Source organism: Moschus berezovskii, chromosome 25 (assembly GCF_049115385.1).
Source record: "Moschus berezovskii isolate FMDL1 chromosome 25, NW_MosBer_1.0, whole genome shotgun sequence".
Lineage (NCBI taxonomy): Eukaryota > Metazoa > Chordata > Mammalia > Artiodactyla > Moschidae > Moschus > Moschus berezovskii.
Window position 1 is genome coordinate 39,246,514 of NC_142484.1, and position 10,456 is coordinate 39,256,969.

Here is a 10,456-nt window from a genome sequence, read left to right on the forward strand (position 1 = left end):
TAAAAAGAAAATTATTGTAAGCATAGAAAACATTATTAAAACTCTTTAGGCAGCAGTATCTTTGGAGTTCAATGACCAACTCAATTAAGGCACAAAACAAATTTACACAGCTGTCTCATTACTGAACACACGATCAAAGATGAACTGGTTGATGATAAAGACCCTCAAATTCTTTAAAGAAAAATTTAAAACCCTCACCTCCCCAAAATACTTTTTAAAACCTCTTTAATGGTCTCTAAAAAAGGTGGGGTGAGTTTGGACAGTTTTCTGGGGGCAGAACCCAGACTGAAAGGCCCTTTCCTATTTACTGGACCCGAAGTTCCGGATCTCACCCCCTCAGTGAGACAGGATCCAGCTTGCTGTCACTTTCATTTTTTTTTTCCTTCTGTGCTCTCCAAGCCCCTCAGGCTTGATCCTTAATGCCCCTCTGATTCTGATCCTCCCATGTATTAACCGAGAGGATTGAAAAGAAGGAAAGCAATCCCTTGGCATGGAGACATTAAAGTGACAGTGCTACTCAATGGGCACTTGATGCAGGATGAGTTGGCGAAGATTTCTTCACACTGGAGTCAGTCAAATCATGCCATCTCTTCGCATCCAGGCAGCTCCCTATCCGGCGAGGAAAAACACTGAGGCTGCTCGAGACGAGTCAGACCTTCCCCCAAAGGTGTTTTCTGAGACGCTGTAGTAGTATTAGGCATGTGAGCATAAGCTGGGCAAACGGTTCGCGGTTTCCTAAATGGGAGAGAGTTCGGCTGCGTGGCTTCCACATCCACCCTTTTTCTGTCAGTCTCTCTCCAAACTACCCACCTTCCTTTCGCAGAAAAGACCAGAAATCCCTCTGCTACCGCTGGCCACCCCTCTGCCCACACCCCGTTCTTATAGAGACGAGCACAGACACGTCCCGCACCCCTCCACGCGACGAAGTGTTTCCTCAGGCAGGAGAAACAGCAGCACTAGACATTATATAACTCGCGCTTCTGGCTTCTCTAAGACGCGGAGACGGGAGGGCCGGGGGCAGCTGGTCGGGGAAACCCTGCCGGGCACTGAACGGGCACAACGGGGTGCCTCTCCCGCGCCCCGAAACAGCGGCTGGCAGGGGGCTCTTCTAGGGGCGTGGAGGGGCACGTTTCTCTCCGGCCCCTTCCCTAGCGGGGAGAACGGATGGCATGTGGGGGACTGGAGACTGAAGAGGAGGCGCTGACGGCTGTGCGGGGCGGGGGCTACTCGGGGCCGCTCCGGCGGAGGGGCCAGAGGGGCGGGCGGCTCGGCCACAGCTAACGGGGGTGCCCTGAGGAGACAAACACGCGCAGCCACATCCGCGCGCGAGGACCGGCCCACGTCTCCCTCGGGAGGCGAGAACGCGGGAGCCAGGCTCCCGAGTAGCAGAAGCCGCGGCTGAGGGCCTGGCGGGGGGCGGGGGGCGGGGGGCGGGGGGCGGGCCCACGGGCGGCAGGCCCTCCTGGAGGCCAATGAGCGCCTCCAGACACCGCGCCCAATCACAGCCGGGGCGGGGGGCGCGGCTTTGACTGGGCGGGGCGGGCCGGGGCTGCGGGCGCTAGGCGTGAGCCCGCGACCCTTCCGGACCCGAACGCCCGCGTCCCCGCCCACCGCCGGTCACGGGAGCCGCCAAGATGGCGGCGCTCGGGCGTGAGGCTGGAGACGACGTGCGGGCTGCCGGTGTGGCGCCGGCGGGAGCTGCGCAAGTGCCCAAGGTAGGCGGAAACCCGGGGTGCTGAGGCCCGTGATTTCTGCGCCCTCAAGCGCTGGCGCACTCTTCTGAAATGATGCGCGTAAAAGGGATCGGAAAGTCTAAACAGGACATTTTCCAACTCCATGTAAGGCACGTTTAAATCCCCCGTTGCCGTGAAGAGGTGGGGAGAAAGTAGGAGACCTAAACTTTAGTTCTGAATGACGGAACCTGTTTTCTCTTGCCTCGGGGCCTTTGTACTAAACCCCCTGCCATTCTATCCTGACTTCTGCCCTGGTTGTGGGTTCTGAGGACAAGACTACATCTTGCTTAACTGGGGGACTTTCAATTACCAGGTGAATGTTTGAGTAAATGATGAATGATTGATGAATAAAATTCTCAAAGTCAAGTGAAATAATACACATAAAAGCACTGCAAAACCATAAGATACTTTGAAAGTTATAAACCTGCACGATGCAGTATTACTGGTGTAATTGAATCGTGGTGACCAGTTGAGTGGCCTTGAACTGGTTACTTTTTAGATGAAATATGAGTTATAGCAAAACCTGTACATTTCAGTACTTGTAAAAATTCTGTCAGGAAGTTATCAGTATATTTCTCTGCTTTAATAACAGTGCCTTAGGAAAACTAGGTATGCAGTAAACTTTTGCTGTCCTGTTTCAGTATTTTAGGATCATAATTCTGGATGTTTGTGATTATTGTACACGAGATAGGAAGTTGGTACACGGCATTGCCTGAAAGTTTTCTTTGTGAGTAATAAGGGGCTTCAGTGAATTGGATGACAGAGAAACAAAAAGTTTTCCCAAGTTTCTGGTTAATTATCATGTTACTGACATCTGCCTTCACGTACATTAGATGGATTGGATATAGAATTTCCTTTTTATATTGCTATCTTGTTTCTTCCATTTGCCATTTAGATGTCAGAGAGAGGCAAAAGATTAAATCTAGTTTGTGAGAAATTGGAATTTATGAAATATTTTACTTTTTTTTCCCCGTCTTCCCAGATAATTTAAAGAAAAAGAACTGGCTCGATTATAGTTCTTCACTGATAGGGAAAGAAACTGGTCCATTATTACTCTTTCAGTTCAGTTGCTCAGTTGTGTCCAACTCTCTGCGACCCCATGAATCACAGCACGCCAGGCCTCCCTGTCCATCCACCAACTCCCGGAGTTCACTCAAACTCATGTCCATCAAGTCGGTGATGCCATTCAGCCATCTCATTCTCTGTTGTCCCCTTCTCCTCCCGCCCCCAATCCTTCCCAGCATCAGAGTCTTTACCAGTGAGTCAACTCGTCGCATGAGGTGGTACTCTTTAATACCAAACAAATATTCAAGAGAGCCCATACCTTCACGGCGTTGATTGTTGTCGTTCAGTGGTCAAGTCGTGTTGGACTCTGCGACCCCATGGACTGCAGCACACCAGGCCTCCCTGTCCCTCACCATCTCCCAGTTTGCCCAAGTTCATGTCCATTGAATCGGTGATGCCAGCCAACCATCTCATCCAGTCGCCCTCAGGATGTTGATAAAACGTTTGAATCAACCTTTCATTAGTTAGGTTAGGGTTGATACATATCACTATTCAGGAAATGAATATTACAGTGATGTTCAACATGTGTCCATTTGACTACCAGCATCAGAATCACTGGTGCAGATTTCTAGACTTTACTCCTGCTGAACCCAGATATTTCAATAGGAAGCTCAAGAGACAGCATGTCAAGTACACTGCTCATGTGATTCTTGTGCATACGAAAGGTTTAAAATCTTACTAAGTCTTTTCTATGTCCTTTATGTTTAATCCACTCTTGTTTAATTCTCTTGCCCAGGACTCCTGAAATTTGAGACTTATGAGTCTGCCCTTCACCACAAATGTTGTTAACATAGGGATTCATATAAATTGTGAAGGACATAGATTTTTTTAATCTATTCACTAGCTAATCTGGAATCCCGTAATGCCAGTATGCCAAATGACGTAACAAATACTATTAAGACTTTTCACAAAAACCTGAGAGTCTTACCCAGAGCAGAATATTTAGAAAGGATCCTTTCTGAAAGCCTAGTTTTGTTTTGTTTTTTAACCACTGGTTTCTGTTAAGATGGCTTCCCTGATAGCTCAGTTGGTAAAGAATCTGCCTGCAATGCAGGGGACCCCTGTTCGATTCGTGGGTTGGGAACGTCTGCTGGAAAAGGGATAGGCTACCCACTCCAGTATTCTTGGGCTTCCCTGGTGGCTCAGACAGTAAAGAATCCACCTTCAACGCGAGAGACCTGGGTTCGATCCCTGGGTTGGTAAGATCCCCTGGAGGAGGGCATGGCAACCCATTCCAGTATTCTTGCCTGGAGAATTCCATGGACTGTATAGTTCATGGGGTCGCAGAGAGTCAGACATGACTGAGCCACACAACTGAGCAATTTTCACCTTCTGTTAAGATGATACTGGCCAAACCTCATGGTCCCTCGATATTAGCGACTGTATTTATGCATCACACTTGGGAGACAGGAACATCCCAACCTTGGAGGCCAGTGCCTTAGGATCAGGCCCCCTGATATTACCATATAGCAGTTTCCAGCAAAGGCCCTACTTCCGCCCCAGGTGCTCCTCACGAGCTAGATATATAACTTACATAATCCAAGGTAGCCATCCACTGCCTCTTCCTAGTCTGGAAGGTGTCCCTCCTCCTGATGGTCTCTCTTGCTGGTTTCCAGGGAAATTCCTGCTTCTACCTCTCCAGCAAACCCAGCATAATCTCCAAAACTCGCGCTTTCATGAGACAGGATAAAAATGGTTGTCAGCAGGTAGCTACTGTTTACTTTCAGCTCTGACAAAGCTACAGTGTGGAGAACTATAACGGGCCTGGCTACCTTCAGGGAAAACTGTAAGGAAAACAAAAATACCTGAGTAAATTAATCCTCCTACATCAAGTCCTAAGGCAAGTCAACCTCTCTGAACCTTGTTTGTCTCATCCATAAAAGCAGAAATAACCATTTTCCTACCAATTTCTCAAAGTTATTACGTGAATAAAAACCATTGTCTAACAGATAAGAGCCCACTAAACAATGATTGAATCATTAACAAAGGATGTGAAAGCAGATGACAGAACTTGATACTTTACTAGGGTCTAAATGTTTTTTAATCTGAATCTATAGAATTTCTAAGATTTAATATTAACATCATTAGCTATTATGGTTCTGAATTTTGTGTTTTCCAGGACATCAAGATACCAACATACACACATGGTCAGTCCAGGTCTTCTCTAGGAGATGCAAAACTCAGAAAACCAGTGGTCATCGAAATCATAGAAAAAAAAATTGAATGCCTTAGAAAAGAAAAGTAAGAGACACACCCAGACTGAAAGTCAATAACTTTATTTGTAGATCTTCTGTATTGTCATGGTTTCTAGGTATCTAAGATCCTATTAACTGTTTCGAGTTGGTTATGAAGCTTTTTTTTTTAAAAAAGAACTGGAGGGAAACATGAGCAGATGAAAATAGACGTTTGTTAGAATGCTGAGACCAGATGATTTATTTTGTCTCTTGAAATTCCTTTGTTTCTAAAATTGTTGAAATTTATTTTAATTAAAGGTAATCAAGAGAACACCATTTTGAGGACTACTTACATTAATTGATTATTGATTATAATTAAATTCAGCTTAGAATTTCTTACCTCAGCCACACTGCTGAGCTCAGCAAACAGGAATACATGATTCCATGATGTACATACAGTCTCACATTACCATTCTGACTTTTAGAGTAATAGAGCTCAAGAATAAAATCAATGGATGTTAATCTGAATCGGTCAACATTTCATTTAGGTATGAGTCAGAATAAGCAAAACTAGATCTTTCAAATTTCTTTGAAGTTTTGAGATATGTATCTGGACTACTTAAGAAATAGTTATTTTCTAGAAAGCCTAACCAAATGTCAACAACTTTTTTCAGATGACCTTAAGCAAATTAATTTTTACAGTAGAAAGAACAGTATTCTTGGATTTAGCTAGCTTATAAAATTTGGCTACATTGGAAGTACTCATACTTATTTTTGGCCAAAATTTATTTCTCTTTAAAAGAGCTCCATCTTAGAACCATTCTATTCTCAGAAAGAGAATTATATTATCCTCTCATTAGAATGCAATTTCCATGAGGGGTGGGATGTCTTTTTTTTTCCTGCTTTAATCACTGTTCCATCCTTAGCACAAAGAAAATACCTTTCACAGAAAAATGTGATGTTGCATAAATAGTAATAATGAATGACTACACAGGAAAGGATATATCTGTTAGAAGAGTATTATGTTGAACTTAACTTTCACTCTGTTTTTCCAATTAGGACTTTAAATATATATGGAACACTGACTTTTGGAACAACAGCTGCTTTCTCTGGAATGCTGATAAACTTCATTTTCAGACATCGCTTCAAGGTCACACATGAGGTTTGGAAGACATATGCATCACTGACTGCACTTCCATTTTTGTCTACCATAGTTTCTTATAAGCTTCTTGTAACAGATGCTTTGTATTCAGGTAATTTTAAATTCATTAGCATATCATGTGTTTATATCTAAATAAAATTACTCATTAACATACACTGTTGCTACTGCTGATAATAATCCCTTACATGTGTATATTTCTTTACCACTAACAAAAGTACCTTCACATACATTGTCCTGTTTAAACCCCACAACAGTCTTCCTAATCAGACAGGGAAAATAGTATTGTGGCTTTTTTTTAACAAGTAAAATACTAAGCTGAGACATGTTCACGTATACTAAGAAGCAACATAATACACTAGAAAAAAAGCAGGCTTTGGTATACTACATATTTCACTTAAGTTTTGTGACACTGGACAAGTCATTTAAGAAACTTGCTTGTTTTAAGAGACTCAGTTGTTTTATATCTATGAATTAGGACTAATAATACTTACCTCAGGATTGTTTTAAAAATTAAGATAATGTATGCTGAATGCCTGGCATAGTATCTGATATATTATGGGCTTCTAATGTTACTTCCTGAGGAACTTTAAGAACTTCCTGAGTTACTTCCCATACTTTAAGTTTCACAGCTAGTAATTGATGAAACCTGTGATCCCTGTTCATCAGGTACCTGCTTAAATACCTCATCTCTAGGGAAATCTTTGATTCCCTCAGGTTAAGTTTCTCCATACATTCTCTATTCATTTTACCTTCAAAGCATGTGCACGTTTAAGGTATTTGTTTAAATATTTGTCTAGTGCATTTCTTTCTTAATAGACTTGACCTGAAGATCAGTGGTTGGGTCTCTGTGTTACACCGTCTTCCTAGCACATGACTGACATATAGACAATATAAATGTAGTAATCTGCAATCCAGATATCTGATCTGCTAGTTTAATATTCTTCATTGTGAAATTGCTTCTGCACCAGCTGTATAAGTAAGAGGTAAACTTATCCTTATATAAAGTGTAATAAAAACATTTAAAAATTTTGATACATTCATTATATTGTGCCATACACTGAATTTCTAGCATTCTTTCAACTATTTCGCTGTAGTTGAGGACAATGCAAATAAATACAGTATAAGAACCCAAGACTCTTAATAGCCAAATTTACTTTTGTTTTTCAGGTAACATAAGTCAGGAAAATTGTGTTCTTAGAAGCTCACTGACTGGCATAGCGTGTGGTGTTTTATATCCCACTGCTTTGGCTTTTTCTAAAAATGGACATCTAGCATTCAAGTAAGTCCATCTTCTTGTTCCTTCTCTTCCTTCTCCTCCTCCCTTCCCTACTTCCTTCCTTCCTGTTTTTTTTTTTTAATGTTAATAAATTCTCCTTATTCTTTAGCTGCCAATGACACATTTTAATTAAAATATCATGGTTTCATATTTCAAATAGCTAATTTTAACCCTTTTTGCTTTCTACATGAAAGATCTAGAACAGAAATGATCAGTTTAGGAGAAATCAACAAATGTTCCACAGAATTTACATCCAGACAAAGTCCTTAACTCTTTTTCCTTTTTAGGTATCATACTGTTCCCCTGCCACCAAAAGGAAGGGTTTTACTTTATTACCTGCTGCTTTGTCATACAGAGATAAAAGCAATGGTGATCCCTCTCATCCTTCAGACAACCTTTGGAATATTTCATGGTCTGCAGCACTATGCAATATTTGAAAGTACACTTGAGAAAACAGTAGATGAAGATTAACCAAAGAATGAATGGACACTAAACCAGCTGAATGAACTTTTTTATAAGGACTCAGGCATTGCTGAAAGAGTTAAAAATAGTTCTGGATAGACAGTTTGTCTCTTCCTTTTGCCCGGTATACAGCAGGTGCTCAATAAATATTCAGTAACTAAATGTAGGTTTTGTCTCTGTTTCGTTATTATATGTGGAAACGGGCTTGAGGCCCCAAGGTCTAATCTGTACATTTATATATTTATTCATTCATAAACATTTATGGAGCACCTGCTAGGTCTCAGGCATTGTGTTACTTTTAACAAGAAATGGTCCTTACCCAGAAGAAACTCACAATTAGAAATATGAACACACAGCATGAGAGGGTTTGAGAGGTATACCTGTAATTCTGTGAGCATACTGAGGATGTAGCCGTTAAATACTTGTGCAGAAGGGAAAGCTATGGGGAAAAGTGACATTGTCCTAAATTTGGAAGGGAAAGTTGAAAGTTCACAAGAAATCAATATAGAAATAATGTTAACAGCCCATTCCTCTAAACTCTAATTCAGTATACTTAGTAGCTCTTAATCATTAACAAATTATCTTCACTATGCTATTTAAAGAACATTCATTGGGACTTCCCTGGTGGTCTAGGGACTTTTAAGACTCCATGCTCCTAGTGCAGACAACCTTTGGAATATTTCATGGTCTGGGTTTGATCCCTGATCAGAGAACTAGATCCCACATGCTGGAACTTAAAGAGTTTACATGCCATAACTAAAGATCCCTCTTGCCCCAATGAAGATTAAAGATCCTCTGTGCTGCAACTAAGCCCCAGCACAACCAAATAAATATTTTTGAAAGAACATTTATTGAGTACCTATTTGCTATTAATTAATACAGGTACCAGGGGTACAAAGATTCAGTCCTTACCCTCAAGAAGATTAATCTAAAGAAGGAGGTCACAGCATGCTTCTTTAAGTCTGCTACAGCACTCCTGAGCTACACATTAATTAAGGAAACTTAGTACCAGAAATGAACACTGATGAAAAGAACAAGACACGCAATGGAATCTCATAGCTTATTCTCTGTCTTAATCATGTTCATCTTGAGATTTAAGGATCTGGTCATCTAAGGCCCCAAGCAACCTAGAGCAGAAATGGAAATCTTAATAAGGTGCTTTACAGCATCAAATATAACACTCCTGCTAATTAAAAAAAAAAAAAACGGCCAGTAAGCCATTCAGCTTCTGCTACTGCTGCTGCTAAGTCGCTTCAGTCGTGTCCGACTCTGTGCGACCCCATAGACAGCAGCCCACTAGGCTCCCCGGTCCCTGGGATTCTCCAGGCAAGAACACTGGGAGTGGGTTGCCATTTCCTTCTCCAATGCGTGAAAGTGAAAGTGAAGTCGCTCAGTTGTATCCAACTCTTCACGACCCCATGGACTGCAGCCTACCAGGCTCCTCCGTCCATGGAATTTTCCAGCTTCCAGTCTCAGAATAATTCATGATACTTGAAACTGAGGAAAAGGCAGGTGAAAGGAGGGAGAGAGGGAACCAAGTCAAGTAGATAACTAGATCAATGGTATTAATATTAACTCTTAAAAATTATTAAGCAACAAGTACGTGAAAACCTCATTGTGAGATATTCAAATGATCCAGAAGAATAAAAAGTGAGACATGAAAGTCCTCCTTCAAACCCACTCCATCCTATTTCTACTCCATTCTCCAGAGGTAACTACTAAGTTAGCACGACTCTTTCCTTATAGTCTTCTCTTGTAATTTATGTATTTTTAAATAAATGGTATTATCCATACATATTATACTGGAAATTAATTTTCACTTCACTGTATATCTTGGAGAGCTTTCCAAATCATTTCATGTAGGTCTAATATGTGCTTTTTAGTGACTAAAAAACATTCTTAGTGATTCCAGTATTCACATAGGTGACCCTTTCAACACCTTGGTCTCTCTATCATAGCACTTATTCCCATGGTAATCTAGACCTGTGCCATCCAATATATAATAGTCGTTAGTCGTTTGTGGCTGCTGAGCATTTGAAATGTGACTAGTCTAAATTGAGATACATTGTAAGTGTAAAATAGATTTTAAGTTTTAAAGATTTACTATGTAAAAGAATGTGAGATATCTCAATAATCTTGATTACATGTTAAAATGTTACTCTTTTGTATATTAAATAAAACACATTAAAATTGGTTTTATCTGCTTCTTTTTTTAATCTGGCTACTAGGAAATTTTACACACATGTGCATGCTAGATCACTTCAGTCGTGTCTGACTCTTTGCGACCCCATGGACTGTAGCCCGCCAAGCTCCTCTGTCCATGGGATTCTCCAGGCAAGAATACTAGAGTGGGTTACCATGCCTTCCTCCAGGGGATCTTCCCAACCCAGGGATCAAAGCCACATCTCTTAGGTCTCCTGCATTGGCAGGCGGGGTCTTTTACCACTAGCGCCACCTGGGAATTCCTACATAACGTGGCATGTATTTTTATCAAATTGTTTCTCTAGACCTTATCATTATCAATAAACTCAAATTCTTCACATTCTCAGTTATAAAACTCCATATTCTGATCACTACCTCGTGT

The 10,456-nt window shown here is 41.4% G+C and overlaps 2 protein-coding genes across 3 annotated transcripts in view; one reads left to right on the top strand and one right to left on the bottom strand.

Moving 5' to 3' along the window:
- LOC148773892 (disks large 1 tumor suppressor protein-like) overlaps positions 1-1,126 on the bottom strand; it is a 526,413-nt gene extending 525,287 nt beyond the window's left edge. Inside the window, exon 1 of the mRNA XM_088832359.1 lies at positions 333-1,126. The gene's annotated coding sequence lies outside the window, so the exon portion shown is untranslated. The remainder of the gene's footprint in view (positions 1-332) is intronic.
- Positions 1,127-1,541: 415 nt separating this feature from the next.
- Positions 1,542-10,066, top strand: TMEM126B (transmembrane protein 126B). Of its 2 annotated transcripts, none has more exons than XM_055416127.2 (5): positions 1,542-1,715; positions 4,918-5,039; positions 6,032-6,225; positions 7,302-7,413; positions 7,698-10,066. In XM_055416127.2, the coding sequence occupies exons 1-5, from the start codon at positions 1,635-1,637 to the stop codon at positions 7,879-7,881; spliced, it is 693 nt and encodes a 230-aa protein (XP_055272102.2). In that variant the 5' UTR covers positions 1,542-1,634; the 3' UTR covers positions 7,882-10,066. The 2 variants fall into 2 exon arrangements, with proteins under 2 accessions (XP_055272102.2, XP_055272103.1); XM_055416128.2 differs by lacking the exon at positions 1,542-1,715 and adding an exon at positions 1,720-1,838.
- Positions 10,067-10,456: the final 390 nt, after the last annotated feature.

Excerpts from the sequence above, each read along its gene's own strand:
- TMEM126B (XM_055416127.2), top strand. The coding sequence starts at position 1,635 with ATGGCGGCGCTCGGGCGTGAGGCTGGAGACGACGTGCGGGCTGCCGGT. Across the intron at positions 1,716-4,917 it reads GAGCTGCGCAAGTGCCCAAG|GACATCAAGATACCAACATA; the intron begins GTAGGCGGAAAC and ends TGTGTTTTCCAG. Across the intron at positions 6,226-7,301 it reads AACAGATGCTTTGTATTCAG|GTAACATAAGTCAGGAAAAT; the intron begins GTAATTTTAAAT and ends TTTGTTTTTCAG.